Below are 24,262 nucleotides of genomic sequence, written 5' to 3'. Positions count from 1 at the left end.
CACAAAGACCACCTCTACCCACCTAGTTCTTCATACTTCTTGCAGGCTTTGCTAAGGTTGACAGATGTGCAGACCTTCTCAACATCGTTCCAGTGACTTCTTCCACTGATGGCTGTCTGCAGAGACCAACCAAAGCCTGTGAGATGCCATGCTCCAGGCTGATGTTACCCTGCCTCCCACCCCTAACCATCTGGCTGGACTAGCTCAGATCTGGAATTACCTGGAGCTGCACAAAATTTGAGTAGGCATTAAAATTCATTTAACGTTGGATTTACAAAAATTGCCCAGGCTTAACACTAAATAACTGCAAAGGGACCACCAAAATAGGAGGACTGCTGTGAGCAGCAGCAGATCGCTCCTTGGAAGCAAAGTCCACCAGTGTAAAGTGGCACCCGGTACATGTTCAGTCTATGGAAACTGACTGCATGTTCCCTATTTTACTGGGCTGAACAGGAGTGGAATGCCACCCCCAATTAGCCAGTAAGTAGACAATTAGCTTGAGTTTGGCTCGTCTGGGCTTGGATTCAGGGTCCTCCAGCAGACTGTCAGCATTTGCCTCCCTCAGCCCCCGGCAGAGAGAGATGTTTGCCCAGCACTGACGTGGTTTTCTGCCCTGTTTGTCTTTGTGCCAGTCCTGTGCACTCACCTTGCTGTAGGCGATCTGTAGTGTTAGTGGGATTGCTTCTCTGTCTCCATCTATGCCCAGTCTTTTGCTGCCTGGACCTGCACGAAACAAGGAGCAAATGTCACACAGTGGCCTTTTATGCCCATTCTTCAGCTGGCTACTGATACAGCAGCACACTCAGTACCTACAGAAAGGGAGAAAAAAATGGTTTGCTGAACACAACTGTGGAGCAAAAAGGCAAAAAGAAAAGATGGCTTAAAAGCTGCCAGAAAGCAATTAATCCAGTGCAGAAATTTCAACACAAAGCACAACAAGCAGCTCTGCAAAACTGAAAGCAGTGCTGGCTAAGCCGGTGCAGAGGGGTCAGTGCTCCAGGGAAAACACAAAGCAATAAAAGGCTGCATTGCTAACCCAGCTCCTGTTTTTCTGGGCATATTTCTGCCCACATTAAATTAGCCTTGAAATACTGTGCCTGACACTTACTAACTTTTTTTTTTTCCCCTGGATAATTTTTTGCAGATGTTAAGTGGTGTGCTGCCAGACAACCCAAGGAAAAAAAAAAAAAAAAAAATCAAAGTCAGAAGGATTGGTGGTTTCACGAGTTATTGGGAAGAGGTCTTGGCCAAGCCTGTATTTTGGGTGAGCGGGGTGGTGACACTTCACATGGAAGATATTTTATGAGCTCTGTTTAGAAAGACAAGGCGAGATCACAGAAAAGCAGTTGGTTAAAAAAATTAAGCGATGAGTTTAAATGCAGTATTATTGGTTGGCCATGAGATGTCTCTGCGAGCTGCACTGCACCAGACAGCATGTTGTCATTGGTACCTAGGAGGGAGCTGGAGACCATGCTGCAGGTGGATGCTTCTGCCATTGCTTCCTCTCTCTAATAATTTTATAAATTCCTAGCATAAAAGCTCATGGATCTCCCTTGCAGAAAGGCTCCAAGCACATGCACAAACCTTGCTTTGCCCAGTAAACTAAGGAAATGGAAAGAGGGATTTTATAAATGATGCTCCTGGACAAAGCATAAACAACAGAAAGCAGCAAAAAGAAAAGATGAAGAGCTGCATTTGGCCAGGTGCTGATGAGAAGAGGGAAATGGACTTGAAGCTGTTTTATTGCAAATACATTTTAGAGTTAACAGCAGTAAAAACAACACGGCATTGCCACGGCTTCGTTCCTGAAGAGGAATGCAAGAATTATGATGCTTTACTTCCAAATTTGTGAAAAGATGTCTGGATCTTTGCTTACAATACAGCCTGGGCTCAGACACCTCTTTCCATTTATCTCCCAGCCCAGTGGTTTGCAGACCTCCACCCTGAGGCTGCAGGTGCACAATCAGCTACAGACCTGACGCCTTGATGGCTCGTGTGGCCGCCGAGTGGCCCAGCTCGAGGGAATGGATGAAGACTTCGGTCATCTTTTCTCCCCCGATGAAGGTGAGCTGCCATGGGGAGAAGAGTGAAGACGTGGTGGTGAGGAGACCCCAGCCCGTGCCAGGCAATGTTCACCCCTCTTACTCCTTTCTACAGGAAACAGGTCAGTTTGGGAAAATCCTTTCATGTTTTCAAAATACACCTTTCAACAACTGCCTTGGGTGACACTTGCCTTTAGCTGTACTTCAGACTGTTTTAACAGACCACCACCAAGTAAAACAACCCAAAAACCTAATTTTTACTTAAAGAAAACTCCCCAACCCACTGGAAAGAAAACCCCCGATGAGCCTAACAACAGGATCTGGGCATCGCTTTAGGTGACACAAATCCCATGAAGAGCAGCAAGTCTGCTTGCCACATCCCCGCTGCAGCCGGTCCTGTGCCACAGCACCAAAGCAGTTGTTGCAGCCATGCATTCAACCTTCCCCACCACGTCGGCTCCTTGCACACTGCAGGGTGTGGAAAATAGGCTTCATGGAGGGGCTTGGTTTGGAAAGCAGAGCCTAGAGGGACTTCCAGCAATGTGAGTAACCTGTCAGCACTGACAGGAGTCGCTTTGTGTCATGGGAAAAGGTGTTTGGACGGAAAATTGCTTGTGTGACTTAAGGATTGTCTGGGCAGGACCTGCCTCAATCCCTGAGCCAGGAGCGTTCAGCCAAAGCACCGTGGGCACCCAGAGAATAAGAGGAGACCGAGCTCCACCGTACCAGCACGTGGTGGCTGTGCCACACCCCACTACTTCACAGGCAGGTCCCGAGTTGCTGGCACAGGCAGAAGACCCCTCTTTCCCCTCGCCAAGATGGGGCTGAGCCCCTTTGCCTACCTCTGTCTGGTAGAGCTGCAGCAGGACGGGGCGCTTGGCGAAGCGGCAATAGTAGAGGATCATGTCTGCCAGGATGGGCAGCTGCTCCTGGGAGTCCTCCTGGGGCTCAGCCTCTGGCTTGGCAGACTGTGGTGAGAGAGTAAGTCACAAGCCTGATGGGGTATGTGGTAACCACAGCCCAAGGCCAAGAACTGGCCATCCCACCCCACTGGGGACAGAAACCTTCCTCCTGGCCACCAGGAATGCCCCCATCTCCATCCCATGTCCCTGTAGCACAACCTCCTGTACAGGATCGTGGTGGTCCAGTGCTAAGCAGAAGCTCTCCGCCTAGCTCCCCTGTACCTCAGGGAAGGGGGATGCCAAGCCCTACCAGCTGGCATGCACGTACCTGACACAGGACATTCATGGGCAGGTTCATCAGCCCAAGAACGTTCCGCTCGTACCATGGGTCCAACATGCCGATGTAGTGGGAGATGTCGTTGGTGCTGCTCTCCATCCCAGACAAGGTGGGATCCTGAAACCAAACACACTGGGGTCACTCCGGGGGTCCCCCCAGGCTCCTCAACCCACGTTTGGGGCTGGTGGAAGAGACACCAATGCTCCCCTCAGCCTGCCCTGCTGACCTCCTCGCACACCACTCTCGGGGCCAAGCAGAGCACCGGTGGCACCACAAGCCCCGCGGCGAGCAGGACACCTACCACCTGTGCCGAGGCCCGGAGCTGTGGGTCCCCCAGGGACGGGGAGGGATGCATCAGTGGGGTTGATGGAGCCAAGCAGCTCCTCTTCACGGGGACGTAGAAAAACTGCAGCTTGAAGTACCTTGTCAGTGAGGGGCAGGTGCTCTCCTTGAGCCTAGGAGAAGGTGGGAGAGGGCTGGGTGAGCAAAGCTCTCCAGAGTGTCCCAGCAGGGCCGGGTACCTGCTGCCGGATCCCCCGCACCACCCGGCTCACCTGAGGTTGCTGTAGGCTCGGGCCACTTTCCCCGAGATGCGGTCAGAGCCGAAGACCACAACGCGCAGCGTGGACACCTTGGCGTCCTCGTCGTAGCTGAGGAAGGGCCGTCGGTGGAGGCTGAGGTGCCGCGGGGCGAGCGAGGCCGGCAGCCGCTGGCTCAGGACATGCTGCGGCAGCGAGTGAGCGCGCCGGGAGCGTGCCGGGACACGGTGCTTGGCCTGGGGGGTGCACAGGCTCTCAGCCCGGCGCAGGGGCAGCGAGAGCGAGCCCATGTCTGGGCAGTCCTTCAGGTCCCTCCTCAAGACCAGCTGGCTTTTGCTCTTGAACAGTTTGTAGATCTTGTTGGTCAGCGTGTGTCTGTATTTGTGGTGGGTCTTCTCTACCTTCAGCTCCGACCTCCCCACCATGTCCAGGGAGCTCTCGTCGCTGTCCTCTGCGTACCCGCTGTCCATGCAGTCCTTCAGACTGGAGACGAATGACTTCAGGGACTTTCTGGAGACCACCGTCAGCTCTGAGATGGAGTCCTTGGAGGTGGTGAAGAGGGACATTCGTGAGGGCTTAGATCCCTCCTCTGACAGCACCGAGTACACAGAATCTTTGGAAATTGCGCAGATGGGGGAAAGCAGTGAGTCCCGCTCGGGGAAACAGCCATCAGTTTCCACCTCCTCCTCTTCCTCTTCATCCTCCTCGTTCTCGGAGGCCATGGGCTCAACAACGCTGCACTCTTTGCTGAGGACATCATTGAGGATATCTGAAAGTTGACCAGAGGGAGATCATGTCTGGTACGGGCTCCAGCACAACCACTGGAAATGCAATCACCCTGGACAACAACACTACTACAGCGTGGCCAATGCTGTCTTTGATCCTGCACGGTTTCAAACAAGGAGCTGAAAACCTCCTACCGAACGTTTTTAGATTTCCATAAGGCACTCAGATGCAATGCAAAACAAAACGTGTTTCTCTCCTTGAGGTCACATTCTGTTTGGGTTCTCGAAAGACAAACACCAGTTGGGGTTTTGCTTCCTTCCTACACAGATTTCACAACATGCTCATGTCTGATTCGGGTTTAACCAGAGGGCAGGAGGAAAGCAAGGTATTTGGCTAATCGAACCCCAAATCACCCCACTGCGGGTGGCCTCCTGGCAAGGCTGGACTCACTGCAAAGCCCAAACCAGAGCTCTGGTCCAGCTTGCTGGGACCAGCAGGCAACAAACACTAAACCTACACAGGAACAGAAAAGGTCTTCCAGGAATGGAGAAGCTGGAGACACCAGCTCGGCAGAAGGAGAAGCCGCTGCTTCCCCTGCAAAACTGCTGCGGCCGGGCCGAGAGCACGGCAAAGGCACCTGCTTCGTGGCGATCCCTGCTGCGGGTGGGGGAAGAGCTGTAACAGCCAAGGGATCTCAACCCCACAGAGCCCTGACATCTCAGTGTGGTCAGGCTTTTTTAGCAACAATTATTTCCAGGGCACGAGCAAGGTTTACTCCTTGCAGACGAGCTTTCTACCAAACAAGGTCTCCCTTCCTACCAATATCGCCACAGACTCGGGTGTAATGCACCTCTTCCAGCTTTATGCAAGGCACAACTTTGCCCAGGAGATAAAGCCCTGAATGATTTGTCTCTGGCAACACGTGTTTTGGGGCCACCAGTGCCTTGTGCCTACCGCTCGGATGAGGTCTTTACTTGGGATCACAGCAGGCATCGTGCCCAAGCTGACATGTACATCCTTTCCCATCTAGGGGACGCTGGCATCCACTGTGTTACCTCTCCCTCCAACACCAACCATTTGTTATCGGCTCTTTCAGGCTCTGGCCACAGTTTGTGTCATATACCTGGCTGAACGTGGCAGCCCCAGCCAAGCTGAAATGCTGCTCAACAACCCCTGTGATGGGGGAGCAGAGGGCTACGGTCTCACTAGGAGGGATAGGGGATCCCCTCTGCTTACCAAAGTTATCCTGATCCCAGCTGTAAGTGTAGCAGCGAGCGGTGGGGATGGCGATGGTGTGGAGCTTGCGGGGCTGAGCATCACCTGGGAAGAGAGGAGGGAGAGGAGTTAGTTTGCATGGACCCCCAATACCGCTCCTGACAGCTCTCCTGGCCAGTGGGAGATGCCATCCACCCCATGCACATGTTTTGGGCAGCCCAGGTCATGCAGAATACCAATGCTGCTATCATTATCCCCATGAAGTCGCACGCAATTGGGACGAGGGGACATTTCACACCTCTAAGAGCCATCAGACATCACTGTAACCATTGGTTTCTGATTTAAAGTTTTCATCTCACCCACAAAGGCTGGAGAATTTTTTGTTTTGTCCTGTTTTAATGAAGGATGACCAACCATTTCTGGTTCATCATGTGGTTATGAAATAGGACCTGGGTTGGTGGGTTTTTTGCTGTAGTTGTTGTTGTGCTAGGTTGCAACTTTGCGAAACTGCTCCTCACCACTGCAGGGGCTGAGCTGGCAGAAAACCCTGGAGGAAAAAGAGGAGCATGGGGGGGTTTCTCACCAGCGATGGCAGGAAATGATGCGGCCCCAGCGATGTCCCGCAGCACGGACTGCAGCTGCTCCCGGGCCAGGACAGGGTCACTGCTGGTGGCTGCAATCTCCTGTGCGTCGGCGGCACTGGCATAGATCTCCGAGAGCTCTTCCAGCGTCTTGGACTGGGGGGAGCAGAGCCAAGGCGAGAGATCGAGGGGGTCCCTCCACAGAGGCAACACACAGGTCTTTGGGCAGGATCACTAACTACCACTGCGTAACTCACTTCCTCCTACCCCTTTCAAGTCCCCCAAAACTTTTGCAAAGAAAAAAAATGTGTTTGAAAACACCTAATGGGTTTTCTTCACAATTTTTTGCCCCTCTGCCCCCAAACATCAAAGCACAGTGTTTCTCTGGTCAAATGAACACTTTTGCTGCATTTCAAATCTGGGGGCACTTCCTCTCTCCACTTAGGGATGGGGAAAAGAGTAAAAGGCGAGTGACCCCCCACGTACTTCACAAAACACAAGTGTAGACCTCAGGTCTAACCTGAGAAGAGAAGGAAGAGACACCTTTTTCCTACAAGAAGTTATCAAAATTTTTTTTCTTCTGTCAATCAAGTATTATTTTGGTCAGGAAATCCATCAGCCAACTGCATGAAACTGCTCCCAATGGCATCGCAACATTACCGAAGTCGAAGCTCTCTGAGCCTACCTTCAGGACGTGGTGCAGGCTGTCCAGGTCGCAGCGGGTGCCAAAGTTGGCCTGGTAGAGGTGTTCCAGGAGCACGATGAGCGTGGCACGCTGCGGGTGCTCGCTAGCGCTCAGCTTCTCAGCGATGGAGAGGAACTCGCTCTGCACCTCAGAGCGGTTGAGCAGCAGCACCGTTCTAGGGACAAGGGGATGGCGGTTAGACCGGGACAGCCAGGCTCGGATGCTGGTGGCACATGAAAGTCTTGGACAAATTCACATTAGACAGCAGCATCCTCTTGGGTTAGTCAGAGCCGGAGGGTCTTGGGGCTGTGCAGGGGTGCCAGGCCCATGCTGCAGTGCCAGCTATGGGCAGGCAGCGGGTAACAGATGAGCATCCTCCACCCTGCTCCTCGGCACCATCTCTCCTGCCACATCTGCAATATCACCAGCCCAATAATTGTTCAATCAACCCCAGACAGGGCTCTGGCCCAGCAGCCAGTTGTCCCAACTGGACATCCAGCACACGCAATGAAGCAGAGGGTAGAAAATGCCCCTGAAGCATCTTCCTCCTGCAAGATGCAGATCAGAGCATCACTTCTGGGCTTTAAGGAGAAGAGCCACATCCTTCAGCTGCATTTTTGCTGTGGACCACAACATGAATATCCACAGGCTTTGAATTCCCAAACCTGCAGCCCATGGAGCATGTGCTTCTGTTCATGGATGAGAGCAATCCACCTCAGTGAGCAAAAATGGCTCTGAATTACGGATGTGCTGTGGTGTGCTTAGTTCTAGAAAGCTCAGGCAATGGGCACAAGCTTTCACTAAGCCCAAGGTTCAGCTTGTGTACGGCTTTGTGCCAGGTTTTCAGGGCTTTTTATGCAAATACAGCCATTCTGCTGTAAGTCATCTGTGGTTGCACTTGCACCTGTACAAGTGTGTAGAGCAGCAGAGCTGTACTGGGAAAGCAACACAGCAGCACCAGTGCAGCTGAGTGGGATACAGGTGCAGATCCAGAGCTGCACGGCATGAGTGGACAAGCCAAAATGGCAGGACACCCCTCCTGCACAGAGTGGAGGCGGCTATGCACGAAGGACTATCCCTGCGGCTGGGGCTGGCACGGCAGCCAGGAAGGGCACACACCACCCGGGCTCATTTTCCTATTTACAAATGAGGAGGAAATGGCAGGAAGAAAGGTTTGGCCCTCGAATAAGGTGACTGTGCTCAGAGCTGGAAGGCTTTCATTAATCGTTGTACTGGGATGGACTCGCTTCTGACCCCCTTGGGGTGGTGGCTCCCAAACACGCAGATCAAAGTGTCTGCTGGCTGTTGTCCAACATGTGCCAAGATCAGCAACTCCCTGTGGAGGAGACTTTGCCTTCCCCAGCTGTTTCACCCAGATCTGAAGCCCTGCAGTAAGCAGGACTGTGGGAAAACCGACACGGGGAGCCCACACACCCTGACCCGCAGCTGTGGAAATGCCACAGCCACTTTCCTTGTCTCTTCCCACAGCTCAGCCCAGCTATCCAGCTCTCCTCCCCGGCACCCACCGCTACATCTTTGTGATGCTGCTCACTGCAGCCCCACTGCTGTTTAAGCAGCGTGAGACTGTGGGGATGCTACAGAGTGGCACCAGCAGCGCCCATGGCCACACTTACACGGTGGAGCTCTGGTGGTTCTTCAGAGGCAGCCCCTGCTCTGTCCTCACCAGCCTCTGGAAGGAGATCCCTGGGGGAGAGAGCAGAGGACATGAGACATGGCACCACTGCAGACCGCTCTGCCTCAGGAGCACATCGAATTTGTCTCCTAATGCGGTGCTGACCTGGCTGAGCTGCTGCCCAGAGCGGACATGGCAACACCAAAAGTCCTTATGGGGACAAGGCACAGCCACCATGTAAGGACACCAGCCCAGGAGCAAGGGAGCCATGGGATGTAAAGGGTGAAAGCCCAGAGCGACAGGAAAGCAACCAAAGGACAGGACAGGAGAGCTGCTACATCCCCAGTCCCTTCTTCCTCACTGCGGATGTAGAATGTGAATAGCATGGATGATATTTAGCAGCTTCTGCCACTTGCTTTAGCACCCCAGGCCCTGGATCTCACTTATGGACAGCAGGTCACTGCCACCTTGTCTCCCGCAGGGATGGAGCCCAGACTGGCCCCAGCAGAAGACAGGCTGGCACGGGCAGCCCAAGTCCCTGGATGCCTCCCTGGGACTGTCCCCAGGATGCCTTAGGGAACCCCAGCCAGGTGACATTGGATGGACCTGGACTGGGTGGCAACAGTGAAGCCCATGTACACCCCCAAACAGCAGTACTGGGGTACATCTTGGGAAAGATTTTATGGTGTCCACAAGATCCAGCACCCTTATTACTGCAGGCAGCCACATCCGAACCCCAGCTGCTGCTCAGCAGCCTGGGAGCAGCACCCATGGTGGGGGGCCCAGCACCCACAGGCAGCTCATGTTGATCCACACAGGCCCCCTGCTTATGGCAGCGTTCACCCCTCTTGCAGAGGCATCAGCCCCTGTTTGCAGATAAAAGCTATTGCATTCTTGGCAAATATTGTCAGCAGCTTGTTTTCAGTTAATAGTTACCCTCATCTCAATAAAAACCTTTTGCTTCAGCCTCACAGCAGGTCACAGAGGCCGTGCAACAAGCGTATAAGGGCTTGGCCAGCTTACCAGCAGAGGACACGTTTTCATTGTTCCTGGCTCCAGCTGTGGGATGAGGCTGGGGCGAGGGGCAGCACCAGGCTGCCCAGCCCAGCAAGCCAACACCTCCCACATGGCATCTTTTGGCAGGGGTGGGGGAATCTCATATGCTTGTAGGAGGGGAAAAAACTTTTGGACCAAGGTCCCCAGCTCACACAGCCTCGGGCACCAGTGACAGTGGTGATGGCACAAGAGCAGGATGTAGCAAACCACCCCCAGCACTTGGGCTTTCCCAGGGGTCTGTAAAACACAGCCTCAACTGGTGTCACAGTAATAAATGATCAGGAAGGAGCTGAGAAAGTCCACAGCTGCAGCAGCATGGGACAAGCATCCTCATGTCCGCACTGGCCCTGCAGCTCTGAGCTGGAGGCTGGACACAGCACAACAGCCCAGCCAGACCTTGCCTGGTGGCCATGGCCATTTATGCTGGTGGATCCTTGAGCTGGGGGTAAATCAGCTAGTCCAGTGCCAACACTGCAGAGGGTTTGGGGGCTTTTTTTTTTTAAATCTTTTTATTCCTTTGAAAGCATCTTTCATCCCATCTGCACCTAACAAGGTCCCATCTCCGCAGGATGTTGCTGCCATGACAGAGACCCTATGTTTCACATCCCTGTCAGGGCTCTCCAAAGCAGCTGCCTGGTTTGAGGACGTGGGGAAGCACCCCCAGCCTCAGCCACAGCCCATGTACACATCCAAGGCCTCCCAAGTCCTGCTCAGAGCCAGTCTTGCTGCCATGGCCCTGCGCAGGATTAAACAAGGGCTGAAATCTGCTCTGTGTGATAACAGCTCTCCATAAGCCACCAAAAGACGGAGAGATTAGGAGAAAGGGCCTTTTAGAAATAATTGGAAGAGCTGCTCCATTGGGAACAACAGGACATCTATGAGGAGTCCTTAATTAAAAGGAGCACTGCTGCTGCCGATAGATGTGCCCAAAGCCGTATCACAAGGTAGTGTCTCGGCTGTAAAGAAAGAGCCAGGGAGTCCCTCAGCCCTATGGAAATCTCCACGCAAGGGCAGGCTTGAAGGCTCCAGCCACCTTGATGTCAATGAATGGACCCACTGTTATCACCCCAGTTACACCACTGAGCATCTCAAACCCAGCATCTCAAACAAAGCCCAGGGCTGGGCAGGAGCAGCCAGCACGTGCTTTGCCATGGAAAAGACCCACCAGACTGAAAGGCAGCCAGGAAATAGTTACACATTTTGCTAATTCACCCTGGTCCAGAGCTGAGAGTCCCTAGGAAGCTCCCACCACCTTGCACACAAGGCAGCCACCAAAAACACAACCCTGCCCTGCTCCTCCAGAGGAATCTGGTCTCACCCTGTACTGGACCACCAGGGAAAATCATCCAGAGGATGGAGGGCATAGCTCCTCACGTCCTAGAAAAGCTGGGATGCACAAGGTAAACGTGGACATCACGCTCAAGAGATTCATAAGGCAAGTAGGGTATGAGACAGCAACACGAGGAGAGTCTCAGGAACAAACATGGGGCGCTCATGGCAGTGAGTGTTTTTGGGGAAGCAGGGCCAGCAGCATGTGAAAACCCCACAGCAGGGCAGGAGTGCTTACCGGGGGCCTTGAGCTCGTTGCTGATGAAGGTGAGCAGCTCACGGAAGATGTCGCAGTAGGGCACAGGCCAGGTCAGGAAGCTGTGGTATATGCTGGCGGCTTTCAGGAGCAGGTCGGAGCCTGGTGGGAAGTGAGGAGCCTGCGGGGCACGGGGAGACACGGTTAGAAAGGCAGCAAGGACACAGGCCTCGAGCACTGCGTAAAAACTTGAGGGTTTAGGCTGGAAGTGGGAGAAGAAGTGGGATCGGAGCAGAGGTTCACCCTCTGACACCCCGTCCTCTCCCAAGGAAGGGTCAAAGGATCCCCACTGGGCACAGCTTTGAGAAAGCCTCATCCACTCTGCACCCTCCCAACTGCCTGGCTGCAGCTCACGTGCCAAAGCCTATATATAAATTTCTTTTTAACAACCACAGATCCATACAGATGAATCGCATTACAGCCTGTGCTTTTGCAAGATCTGGCAGCAATGATTTCCTTGGGATAATGATGCATTGTGCTAATAATAATAATCAAAAAAAGTATTTCCTGTGAAGGCTCCACTCCTCCTTTTCATTAGCGTTGCCCATATATTTTGCAAAAGTATAAAGGGTAATGAAAAAAATTTGCTTCTCTGCACAGAGATATTGTCCATCTCCCTTTCTGATTAGCCCGTCTTTAAATAAAAAGCTTAAAAACAGTGCAGCTCATTTTTTTCATCTCACAGCTTGTGCAACGGTTGCTTGGTCTTGATCCCTGTAGATTCATAAAGGATCTTTTTTTGAGATGAATTGATCAAAGCAGACCATGATGTTTCAGACGAAAGCCACCCCGATTTCGGTGACTGCTCTGTGTGGCTTCACGGGGCCCCAGACCCCGTGCCTCCCCAGGGGCTGGGATCAAGCTACGTGCAGCAGCCTCAAGACTTACATACAGGACCGCATAGTAGAACAGCAGAGCCAGGGGCATTACGAGATCGTAGTCGCACTTCTCCTGCACCTGTAGGAAACAGCCCGAGGGCAGAAGGATAAGCTGGGCTGCTCGCCATGAATGTTACCTGAAAGAATCCTTGGAGGTGCTGGGAGGCTCCCCGGCAGTGCAGCCGAGCGCCCAACCTGCACCATCACACCACCGGCCCCAGCAGATTCCCTTGTCTCCACGGGAAAATAACCCCTAAAGGCCCGGTAACCCATATGGATAGGACAGGCAGATCTGCACAGGCTGCCACTCTGCCTTTACCCTCGAGAAGCCAGATTTGGCCAAGCTCCCAGCCCTCCGATGCTCCTGATCCTTGCAGAGTTGCATGAAATTCTATGAAAGTGGCTCAAAGCAGGCAGTTTGGAGAGTCAAGCAGGCAGCTCAGCCCCTGCAAGAGGCTAGCAAAGCTTGGCAGCACGGTGCAAACCACGTATTTTTGGCCCAGCCTTTGCCAGTGAATAGCCAGCAGAATTATTTCATCAATGGACACAGTGATGACTCAAGGATACGCTTGCAGACACTGTCTCCCCGTGCTCATGAGCACAGCACGAAGCGCAATAAACCCTTACATAAACCCTAATGTAATAAAACACTATCTGCAACTAGATCAATTCCAGCCATTAAAAAAAATATAAATGGATCAAACTGAATTGTGCTATCTTAACTAGTATCAGCTCTGCAGCCTGGCAGCTAGACAGCCTTTCTTTCCCAAAAAATGAAAGGCAGCATTTACCCCATCACATGAATCCCAGCGCTGAGGATTTAGGAAACACAACACTGTTTCCTGCCACATCAAGGGATTCCTCTGAGGTCTTCCGAGCCGCAGCCTGGGGTGACCCTGCTTGACTGACGATGCCTCGAGCTTCTCCGGCACATGATGAGACTGCGGCAGGCCGATACGATCGGCCCCACTGCCGTTTCGCCTCCCTGCTCTGCTTGACCTGACTGTTGCCTGCCGGGCTGCTACATGGTGCAAACCCTGCCTGTGGTCCCCAGCGTCCCAGCTCCACTCCTGGCTCTGCAGGAAGCCCGGCAGAGCCGCAGTAAAGTTTCCATCAAAAACAACAGGAAACCTTCAATTTGCTCTGATTTGGACTAGAAGCTCCCAGTTTACACCAGGGGAAGGTCTGGGGAAATCTGGCTCCATCCACGCAGCCCTATGACCCAGACTGCCCCTGCACGGTGCCAAGCAGGACTTTGGGAAATCAAAACCCTTCCCCGTGGATCTGCAGTGGTACCCAAAGAGCAGATATCGGAGCTGGTTTTTCCCTTGTAGGTCCCACATGCTGAAAGCCAGCAGGACACACAGGGTTGCTCCCACCAGAGTTTTAGACCTGCCAACCCAGCATCACCCCACCTCAAGCTCCAGTGCTCCAGCAATACCTTACCACAACTCAGAAACACCTACCAAGCTCTGCAAAACTCCATTTTGGTCAAGCTCCGGAGCTGACACCGCCTCAAAGCCCACAGCCCTCCTCGGCAGCCTCCTGACTCACCTCTTTGGCCTTGCTGAGGATCTTCTCCACAAGGATGAGGTAGTTGCTGGCGTCTCGGCTCACCAGCTCCTGCAGGCTCCAGCAGTTCAGGCACAGCCCGGCTGCAGGGGAGACAGAGCCACCGTCACTCACAGCCCCGTTCAAGAATGTTGCAGGAGGGACCAACAACGGGAAGGGGTCAGGGCGAAGGTGTTTGCCACCTGTGTCAGATCACAGTGAAGGAAAAAACCTCATGCCCTTGTTCTGGACAGATCTAATCTCACCAAATGGTGCTTATCTCAGTGGCATCGCTTCGTACCCGAGCACCTTCGTGCTCTCGCTCACGCAGCCCAATGCACTCGGCTAGGTTGGATGCCTCTCCCCTGGGGAGGCTGGGTAGCTAACATGACTGCGCTGCCACATGCGTGCTGCAGAGGCCGGAGGCATGCGCCTGGCATGGGTGGACGCTCACCTTCATTCTGCCTGAGCACAGAAAACCCACCAGTGTGGCCCCTTGCCCTGCATACCCCAGGCTCAAATGCCCCAGATGCACTATCCCAACTATAAACTCACTCAAACCCTGCAAAATTCAGCTCCCCATCGGGCACACATCCAATCCCCTCCAGCTGCATCGCACACGAGAGAAGATGCTGCATCCCCCTGATCAGCTTCCCCACGCCCTGGAGATGCACCATCACATCAGCATTGTTGTTAAGGGTGCCCAGCATTTATTCCATCTCTTAGCACCTTCAAACTATCATTAAATGTATTAAAACCCCACCAGAAGGTAGCCAGATTGAGAGAGGAGAATTACCATGCAAAGGGATGGAGGGTCTTTCACCCCAGTTGATTGAACCCCTCCTGGCCTCTGTCTCCAGACATCTGCCTCTCGCTGCTGGGACCCAACCGGCGACAATGGCCCAAGGTGTTTCCCGAGGCCATCGCTCTTCTTAGCGGTCAGGGCCACCTCCCAGATGGTCTTAGAGGAAATGATCTGCGCAAAGGCTGCCGGGTGCCTCCATTCATCCCGGCCCTGCATCCCAGGGGAGGAGGCGGTGCTCGCCGGCTCTGGCAGACCAGGATCTGCAGACCAAGGAGGGAGCAGCACCTCCTCCTCCTCTCCCCCAGGGACCTGGGCACCACACACAGCCCCATAGAAAAAAGTTAAGGGGAAATTTCGAGCAAACAGCCTAACAAATATCTGAGAAGGGTCCATGTTTGCATCTCCCCCATCCCACATTGCCATGGATTTTTTCACCAAGAGTGGATGCAGTGCAGACACCACACAGCTCAGCTACAGCCCATAGCATAGTTCAGGGGGTGCTGGCACCGGGGCTCTTCCAGTCTCAGTCCAAAAGCAAAACCAAGAGAAACAGAGCATCTCTTACTGCAAGGAAGTAGGGCTAATGATCAGAGAGGAAAAATAAATATAAAACCAGCTGCTTTTCACTCACACGGTCTATTAAGCAGCACAGAAACATAAACATCAACCCACATGTGTTGGCTGTCGCGTTGGAGCTAACAAGGAAGAAACGATGCCGTGAGCTGGCAAGGGGACAGTGGTATTCATCACAAATCTACAGGTCATGCTGTCCATCCCTCAAGCCTTATTCTCAGTTGCAGAGGCTAAAAATTCATCAAACATACAGACATGCTATAAAAATACCTTTACACACCTTCTAGGTGTTAAACAAGATGAATTTAAACCAGGGGAGAGGTCTGCCGTGGCACAGCTGGGAAAAGGCCAATGCCAAGACAAGCAAAACTAGCGCTAAGGTTGCAAAAACAGCCTTCACTTGTGTCCCCCCCGCCATAGACAGGCATTTGCTCACCAGGACACACACTATTTCTGTGGCTTTATGCCCAGCTTGTAGCTGAATAAACAGGGCAGGAGCCTTCCCCCATGGGAAAGCTCTCCTGCTGCCACGCAACTTTTTACTTTCAATGAATCAACATTTTTCCAGCGGAGAAGGATCCTGCTGGAAAGTTTCCAAGAAGCTCACATGGGCTCGCTGTTAATTACAGTTGCAATTTTTAATTTGCCTCTGGTACTCTGGCATCTTGCTGGGTTTGCTGACACCCAGAGCGCAACCGTAGATTGCGGTATCTTGTCAGCGAGGGCATAGCCACAGCAACCCGCTAAGTCAGTGATGCTCCAGTTTTCCTTTGAGCCACTTTCACAAGCCAGCGCAATGGCACAAAGCCATGGGTCTGCCTAGGATGACTCCGGCAGGTTCCTCAAATAAATCAATATTGTCACAGAGCATGGCATCCTCCAGGGAAATCCCCAGCACCTGTGAGATAGTCAAGAAAGCAACCGGCCCAGCAGAAGTGGTCAATGCTGGCAGGAGCTTTGCTGACCTCGGCAAGAAGCAGCTGGGCTCACACGGTGCCTTGAAGCAACCCGTCCTGCTTCGGCTGGGAGGATTAGATCACCCGTGAGAGCCCAGCCCCGCTGCGGCTGCCCAGGGCGAAGCCTGGCCACGCAGAGCAGGATCCACGAGAGCAGCAGAGCTGAGCCTCGTCGGGGTGCATCGCCAGACGAGGAGAATGCCGCTTCCTGCGTGAGCGTAACCACAAATACAAATAGCCCAGCGAGACGCAGGCTCTTTCCTTCCTCTCACTTCTAGCGAGGGAGGAGGAAATTGCGGCAGCAGCGGCTCGCTGCGTTATTCTGCGCTGAATGGGGCAGAGGGAGAGGAGCTGGGCTGCTTCCCTGGGGAGGAGCTGGGGCAAACCAGCTGTGAATGGGCTGGGGTGACGGGCAGGTAGCAGGGACAAGGGCAGGGCTCGAGGGAAGCATCTTGCAACTATAATCAGACCTGAGGTCTTCTGACCCACTTTTGGGTCTTCTACAGGAACTGTGAGCTGAAGCACAAGCATGCAGCCAGGTATATTTGAATAACATTGCTATAAGCAGAATTTCTGCTTAACTCATGGTCATGGCAAGGCACTGGGATTACCCTGAGATTAAGCTAAACAGTGCTGGGAAGCAGCAGGCTGCCAGGGTCTGAGCTCCTAAATTTGGCAAAGCAGCATTAACCAAAGACACACCAAAACAGCTGTGTCCTGGCTAAAAATAGTCTCAAGCACAAAATGCAGCTCGGAAATCCTGGACACAATAAACAAAGACCACGCGGCAAAGTGAACTGTCTGGCACCGCCAGGCATCAGTCAGGACAGGGGATCCAGCCATGCGTGGAAATTCCCTTCCCTCCGCACACTGTCCAGGTCATGAGCATCCACTTTCCAACCATTGGGAGCAGAGTTAGTCCCTGCAGCCATATCCCCTGCATCCAGACTAAAAAAGGTTATTTGGGCATGGAGGGTGATACTCCTAATGTGCACAGGTCAGCAACAAAAGCCCCAGGTGACATTAAAAGCAGAAAGGAGCCACCTGCCTGCAAGTGTGCTCTCCATCCCTCTGCAGATGTCCTGTGTCCACCTGGGACACAGCTGGGTGCTGCAGTAGCACCTGGGGACTTTTATGAACTGCAGAGCAGCAATTGGTTTATTCCCAGGCCAGGAAGAGGCTGCAGCCAGGTGAGAAGCCAACTCCAGAAAGTTTTATTCGCAGCCACTCCTCTGTCTCAGTGCACGCGAGCAGATGCTCCGCTGCTGCTTTGCTGTGATGGTGAATCGTGCCACCTCTCCAGGTCAGGCCACAAATCACAGGGACAACTCAGGAGCAGTGTTTTACACCAGGTCAGAGCAGCACAGAGCATGAAGTCCAAACTGGGTTCATTCCACTGTGCCAGGTATGCTCAAAACCAGCAGCGCCAGACCACGCCAGGCACCCTCCCTGTCCTGGGGTGGAGAAGGGTAGGATGCGCACGAGGGCATGCAGGAAGCTTGAACCAGGCTTTCTCCTGGACTTTGTGCTTGCTCTTTAATTGCCAAAAACCTTAATTGCAGCTCCGGGATGCCTTGGGATGTCCCCAAGGCGAGTGGAGGGATGCTCCCTGCCATCACTGCAAGGAGGAGCTGTGCTCCCTGTTACCCCCACTCTATTGAGTTGTGTAAGCACTGGCAAGTCTTGTGGGGAAACGCTTCAGCTCACTCACCTAAGCCCACAGCAAGACAGGGTTTGCAGAGCTCAGGCACGTGCCTCTTGGCTGCGGCAAGTGAGAAGTAAAACCACGCACACAAACCGCTCAACTCCTTAAAGGAGAGCAGTCCACGCGGGAGCTGCTGGGTGATCTCCGGCTCTGGAGGTGTTGAGATCAGCTTTTAAAGATGCACCTTGCGCAGGCAGCACAAACCAGAACTTCACCTTCCAGTCTCTAAATCCTATGAATTTGTCACAAGAGGCACCAGAGACCTCCCAGCAGGGGAGTGGGAAGCCCCACAGCTAAAAAACCTGCTTACATCCACCCTGCCCTCATGCTCATCCATCAGGTTTTGCTCCACTAAAACAGCGACCCAGCACTATTTATTTTTAATTTATACATGCAGAATAAGTCAGATTTATCTGCCAGCAACACAGGCAGCCCAGAGAATATCATGGCCCTGGCTCTGGGATGCTGGGGCTGCTACACATGGACCTGCAGCAAAAGCAGGATTAAGCTGTGCTTATCCCAGCATCCTACACAGCACGCTTAGACTGAGCCCAACATGACACAGACCCAAAAGAAAAGTCTCCCTTTGGGAGAGCAAAAGCCACAGCAAAGCCTCCAAGCAGGGACCCAGCACTGGGCAGAAGCTGCACTGAGACCACCACTCCGGGAGGGAGCTCAGGCGCAGCGCACACTCTCGCTTTGATCACTATCGATGTCGATGAGGATGCCTGCAGCGTGCCAGGAGCCAGGCAGCAGCGGCCCCGTGGGCGGCCTCGGAAGGATGAGGCTTCGCGATTTCTTTTCTGAGAAGTGCACCAAGACACCCTCCTCCCAGAGCGGCTCCTTCCTGACCTCAGTGGTTGACATTTCCCCTCCACCGCTTTTCATAGGGGCAACTGTCAAGTCGGAAAAAAAAAAGAAATAAAACAGAAATACCACATGCCCAAGCTGCCTTCGCCCACGGCACCCAGGCTGGGCATCGGCTCCTCGTGCCATCAGAAGCGACGCAGTTGGAGGGGTGAAAAGCAGACACCTCCATTTCCTCCCTCCCCCAGACCCACTCCCACCATTTCCACTACGTCCTCACCAGAATAAGGTGGTTTTCTCCAAGGGACTGCCCAGAGGAAGGGCCGACTCACAGCAGTTTGTAAGTAGGTGGGTTGGAAGTGCCCAAAGCACAGGAGACAGCAAAAGCCCCGTAGTCACAGCATTCCCTTGGGATGCATCCCATGCTGCACAGCAGTCCAACCCACAGCTTCCTCATCCAAGCGGCTGCTTAGAGCCCCCTGAGCAGGGCACAGCAGCATCTCCCAGGGCTGGAGCCACCCCAAGTGCTTCCACCCAGCCTGGGCAGTGATTTCAGCAAGAACACCCACCACAAGCCTGGAGAAATCAGTTCAAAGGTTAAAATTTGCAAGGTTTAGTAAGGTTTAGTGCACCTTAATTCTGCACTTAGAGCTGGAAGTATTTCAGACACTGAATTTCACTACTTGGTGACTAAGTTGGAGAAGCCCCACACTAGACTTCTGTTCATTCCCCATGCGGGTATTTAGATGACTACAATTGAGCAGGATCTTAAGCTTCTCTAGAGCTGAGCAGACTGAACTCCCTGGGCACCACATGAGACTTATCATCGACCACTCCTCTCCTTCTCCAGCTCACCAGTGACTATCATCCATCCTCCCTCACCAGCATCCTTCATCCTCTCCAACTTGTGTGCAGCCCTGTGGCAGAGACACAACAGCTCCTTCCCATCCCTGGGACCTCTCAGGCACTGGGCTGCCCTACAGCCTCTCCAGCAGCTCCCCATCCACCACGATCCTCCAGCCCCTCTCACACCTCTGACACCGCAGTACAGCATCCCCAACACCGCCAGCAGACAGACACAAGCCCAGCACTCTCCTTCACCAAAGGCTCCCTGTTTCACTGCTCGCCAGCAAGAAACAACATATTTTTCTTCCTTTAGCACACTCTGATTTGACTATCATCTCTCTCCAGCAACACGGAGGAAAGCAAACTCTCTGAAGAGGGTCTCCGTGAGGAAAAGAAGGTTGCCTTTCCTAACACTCTTCTAACAGGGTTTTTTGTGAGTCAGAGACAATTTTCATATGGTTCCTCCAATAAATGCTACAGTTCAGGAAAGAGTTTCTGTTTAGACCCCAGAGCTGACCACGGGCTCATCCAGGGTATAAATCTGTAAAGGCCAAAGCACTCACACTTCTCCTCTTTGCTGACTTCACAGACCTCAGCTATGCAGTCACTTATGCAAGGTGGAAGCAACGCATTGGAAGCGATTACTCACCCACTCTGGAGCAATCTCCTGCAAAATTATCATGTAAAAATAAAGCACTAAATAATTTAAAAGTGAACAAAACTCTAGCAAGATCTCAGCCCAAAAAGCTGCAACATGGTGTGGATTATTTTTGTGTATGGAAACAGTAAAAAGGAGGGGAAGCAAATAAATTGGGAAATAGAAGTGATATAAGAAGTTAAAAACGAGAAAGGAGAAGGCTACGGTACAGTTAACAACAAGATGGAGGGATTCATTGACTATATGAGGAACAGAGCCCTGCCATAAATAACAGCCTGGATCTGATACAGGAGAGCAGTAATTAAACTGTTGCTTATAACACAGGGAAGGCAGAAGAATGTGAAAACATTTCTGCTCTGTTTTTGAAAAGAAATAGGATACACTGTTAAGGGGTGTAGGTACATCTGCGCATTATGCTGTTTTCCCTAAATCGTCTATGTTACTGCAATAACGAAATACTTCCTACTCCAACTGCAAGGGGGTAGGATGTGAAACAGCAGCTTTTCAAAGCAAACATGTTAAAAGTCAGCAGGGCTGGACAGCCCACAAGGAAGAGCACTAAAGGCGTTGGCCAAGGAGTGCTGCCCTGGGGGCTGTCCAGAAGCAGCACCCTGGGGCCGGGGCACAGCAAAGCTATTAATGTCACATCCACCAACGACTGCAGAAACCAGGTTCGCTAGTCACGCTGAAGATTTTTGGCAACAGCACAAATGCTTTTGATGAAAGGGAACTTTCTGATGTGTAAAACGCCTGAGATTCTCCCAGGAATGCCAGGTCATTCTGCCAAACCCCACAAAACCCACATGAAGAGGACTGAAAGCCAGCAGGTGAAGAGATGGGGGAAAAATCATTAGAAATGAGGAATCACTGGGCAGCACAGCTGCTTCCAACAGAGCCCACCACCAGCCGACCCCTGCCCCATATAATCTGGTCTTTGCTAATGAGCCGGAAAAATTATGAAGTCATTTTTTAAAGACTACCCTAACACAAACACCAGCGCTGAGGGGCTGGGATTAGAGAAGGGCAGTTTGTGAGTGACACAGGAATTGATTAATTATAATTACAGGAAGAGGTGAGTTATGCAGCGCACAATGAATTGCTTGGCGAGATGAACTCCTTTGGACACACACTGTAATAGTGCCAAACGCAAGGTCGCATTTCCAGGAACCAGGAATGTAGGTCACACTTCAGGGCCTGTTTCCCAGAATGTGGGGAGACCAAAAGGACCCAGGAGTCCTGGTCATAACTGCATGAACCAAGACCCAGGGTGATGCTACAGCATGGGAAGCTGGCATCACTCCGGTGGGTGTGTGGAAACAGGCACAGCGAAAGGGATTACTCCAGTATTTGGCAGCAGGTAGGATACCATTTACATCTCTTTGTTGACTTATAGGTAAACAAAAAACCAGAGGGGGTTGAAAGAACTGCACAGACAAAAGGAAATCTGAATCTGACAGCCCCCCAAATTCATTTAATTTCTTTCATCCACAAGAGGATTTGGGAGTGATATAATCGCAGCCTACAAGTGTGAGTATGAGGAAGAGAGGTCGAAATGACATTCAAAAATGACTTCTGCTCGTTGCTGCTTTACCCTCACCACCGCCATCCCAAATCCCTTCGCAGCTCTCTGAGCATGGCTCACATCTTTATGGCCACCATGGTATCTGATCTAGATTTAAATAAAGTCGATAACAATATCTCCACACTTGCTTCTGACAATGCAACAGAGATTACGCCCACAGGTTTTGAGGACTACATGCATCAAAGCAAGGCAAGGCTGGCTGATTACACAAAGGAGTCTTTCCTCACGGCGAACGAAGACTTCTCTCTCTCCATCTCATGCACAGACAACTGGCAAGATGCACAACTTCTCTGCTGAGTCTTTACATATGTAAGACCTAACATGACTTGTTCAGCATCTTGGTACATCTTCCTACTGCAACAAGAGGCTCAGGAAGACTGACTAGGTTGGATTCCCACCTCTAACTTTGAACGTTGGAAGGGAGAAAAGGCCTCTGAGCTTCCAGTAGCACCAGCAGCTCTCGCTTACCTAGGTGCCCAGGTAGGCCAGCAGATCATGCAGACAGAAGAACAAGCTCGTGGTTAACAGGTCACCTACCAGCCCATCTGCTGGAGACAGCATCTCTGCTAAGCCCGTGTAGACATCTTTCCAGTGCATGGTAGATCCTGTCTTCTGTGCACGTGGTGTGCTGCATTTTAATTCATCTCCTAAAGAGAAAGAAGGAAGAAAGTTATCATACCAGGCCCTCAGTTAAGTGCAAGGAAGAGAGCACTGCAACGCTTCTACTGTAGTGCAGACAAGATGCTCCCAGCGAAGCACCACCCTGTTAGTGCCTCCTGTCACCCTTGCCAACCCTAAAGCCAACGATGCACCCCACTCTGCTGTCATCTTCCTCTCTACTCCCCCAATCCCTCTCAACCTTGGCAAAGAAAAGGAGGAGCACAGGTCCACAACCTGATCACAAGAGGCTGTGGGGCCAAGGCACCCTTCCCCTGACCTGCTACAGGCATATCTGCCTTCTCACAACTTCCGTCTGCGGGACAGATCATTAGTCGTGCTCATGTGTTTGTGGCAAGGAGGTAATCTTGGGTTAGCCTCCATCGAAGATAACACTGCAAGAGATTACAGCTGCAGCACCTTGCAATGGGCTCAGATGGGAATCATAGAACAGCCAAGGCTGGGAGGGATCTCAAAAGATCATCTGGCCCAACTTGGGAAAAGTGACAGCAGAGCCCAAGCTCCTGCTCCTTGCGTTAGGCATGGATTGTCCTTGACAGCTCTAGTGTCCACTGGCAATGGTCACAAACCCACTCCCAAGTGCCAACCTTGTACCAGCCAGGAAAGCCTCCAGCACTGTCACCTTGCTGCCACACAGCCAACATGAAGAAAAGGTCCACGTGCCCCTGTGGCAATGCAGGAAAATACAGAGGGGACCTCAGCCCCAACATCCGAGGACATTGTGAAACCACGGATTGCGTGCCTGGCTGCAACCTTTTCACAACACGGCTATGTACATCTCACCTCTCCTCCACGGCTCATGGTGCAAACCTAAACCTTGGGCTGGCAGAAACTGTGTTGGGGGGAGGAAGATTTTGTCCCACCCTATTCATATGCACCTGTCTGGGACACCATGAAAAATACAAGCAACTTGCCCAGAAGGTTTACTTCCCAAATGTGCCCTGACTGTGAGCAATCAAACAGGTTCCCAGGCAGAGATTCCCTCCTCCCCTGCAGCGCCAGGCCTGGCATCCAGAGGGACCCTGGGGCGGGTGTCTCTCCTCTCCCAAACCACAGGGACAGGTCCATCCCACAGACTTTTTGCCTGTTGGTCAGAGGCAACACAAATCCACAAAAATAACCCAGGAAGAAGAAATAAAGCCTGCCGGTGCTACAAATGCCACCTGCCAAGGAGGCCTTTGCTTTCATCCCAGACAGCACATTCCTGTGCCTATGCCACACGCTCATGTAGTTCCCAAAGCTAACCCAAAATGCTTGCTTCTCCGCTTATTTAGTCAACACTTGATGTCAGTATTCAGCGGTGGCTGTGCCCGTCACAGCTCCCCACCTCCACCCCGGCAGGAGCAAAAGCCGCTACAATCTCGGCAGAGGCTCCACCCGGTCCCTCTGCTTGGTGCACTCAGCGTGGCCACCTCCACCCACACTTAATTCCCCCAAAAGGGCTCAGTAAAATCAAGCCCAGCTGCTGGGGCTCCCCCAAGAGCCAAGGGAGCAGTGAGGCCAGCTCCAGCCTTGCAACTCAGTCCTCCCTGTGCTGGAGAGAAGCCATCAATGACTCCAAACAGGTCAAAGCAAACACACAAAGAGGAACCACTGACCTGCCAAATGCAAGCTCTCTCCTTTACCCCAAAGAGGCTCATGGGCTCCTGCCTCTCGTGTCCCACTGCCACAGCCTGTTATTATGGTCTTCACCGAAAGTTTTATCCATCCACAAATGCATGCGCGAGGAACACCGAAAAATGCTCCACCACGGTGCTGAGGACTGAATGAGCGGGGAATCTGTACATCAGCACCTTAGTCATGACTTGTGGGCAAGAGGAAAGCAGTGACTAAGAGCACAGCATGACTCATAAGCACCCTTTACAACACCCAGCTCACACAATACACCTCCCTGCATGTCAGCTTGTTTTAGAGCACAGCTT

General features: G+C 52.4%; 1 protein-coding gene across 6 annotated transcripts in view; it reads right to left on the bottom strand.

Moving 5' to 3' along the window:
• PIK3R5 (phosphoinositide-3-kinase regulatory subunit 5) overlaps positions 1–24,262 on the bottom strand; it is a 62,757-nt gene that overhangs the window by 5,769 nt on the left and 32,726 nt on the right. For 5 of the 6 annotated variants that reach the window (XM_052808306.1, XM_052808307.1, XM_052808308.1 and 2 more), the window contains exons 2-16: positions 22,200–22,309; positions 13,734–13,834; positions 12,190–12,258; positions 11,284–11,422; positions 8,662–8,731; positions 7,028–7,202; positions 6,345–6,498; positions 5,783–5,866; positions 3,836–4,589; positions 3,583–3,736; positions 3,273–3,398; positions 2,885–3,010; positions 1,976–2,069; positions 647–723; positions 23–116 (exon numbers count right to left, since the gene is read on the bottom strand). In XM_052808306.1, coding sequence (XP_052664266.1) covers positions 23–116; positions 647–723; positions 1,976–2,069; positions 2,885–3,010; positions 3,273–3,398; positions 3,583–3,736; positions 3,836–4,589; positions 5,783–5,866; positions 6,345–6,498; positions 7,028–7,202; positions 8,662–8,731; positions 11,284–11,422; positions 12,190–12,258; positions 13,734–13,834; positions 22,200–22,296 — 2,314 coding nt within the window. In that variant the 5' untranslated portion in view covers positions 22,297–22,309. Of the gene's footprint in view, positions 1–22; positions 117–646; positions 724–1,975; positions 2,070–2,884; positions 3,011–3,272; positions 3,399–3,582; positions 3,737–3,835; positions 4,590–5,782; positions 5,867–6,344; positions 6,499–7,027; positions 7,203–8,661; positions 8,732–11,283; positions 11,423–12,189; positions 12,259–13,733; positions 13,835–22,199; positions 22,314–24,262 lie in introns of those variants that run through there. The other variant, XM_052808310.1, reaches the window with a different exon arrangement.

Source organism: Harpia harpyja, chromosome 14 (genome assembly GCF_026419915.1).
Source record: "Harpia harpyja isolate bHarHar1 chromosome 14, bHarHar1 primary haplotype, whole genome shotgun sequence".
Taxonomy (NCBI): domain Eukaryota; kingdom Metazoa; phylum Chordata; class Aves; order Accipitriformes; family Accipitridae; genus Harpia; species Harpia harpyja.
Note: the sequence above shows the minus strand (reverse complement) of the source record. Positions and strands in the feature narration are given on the sequence as shown.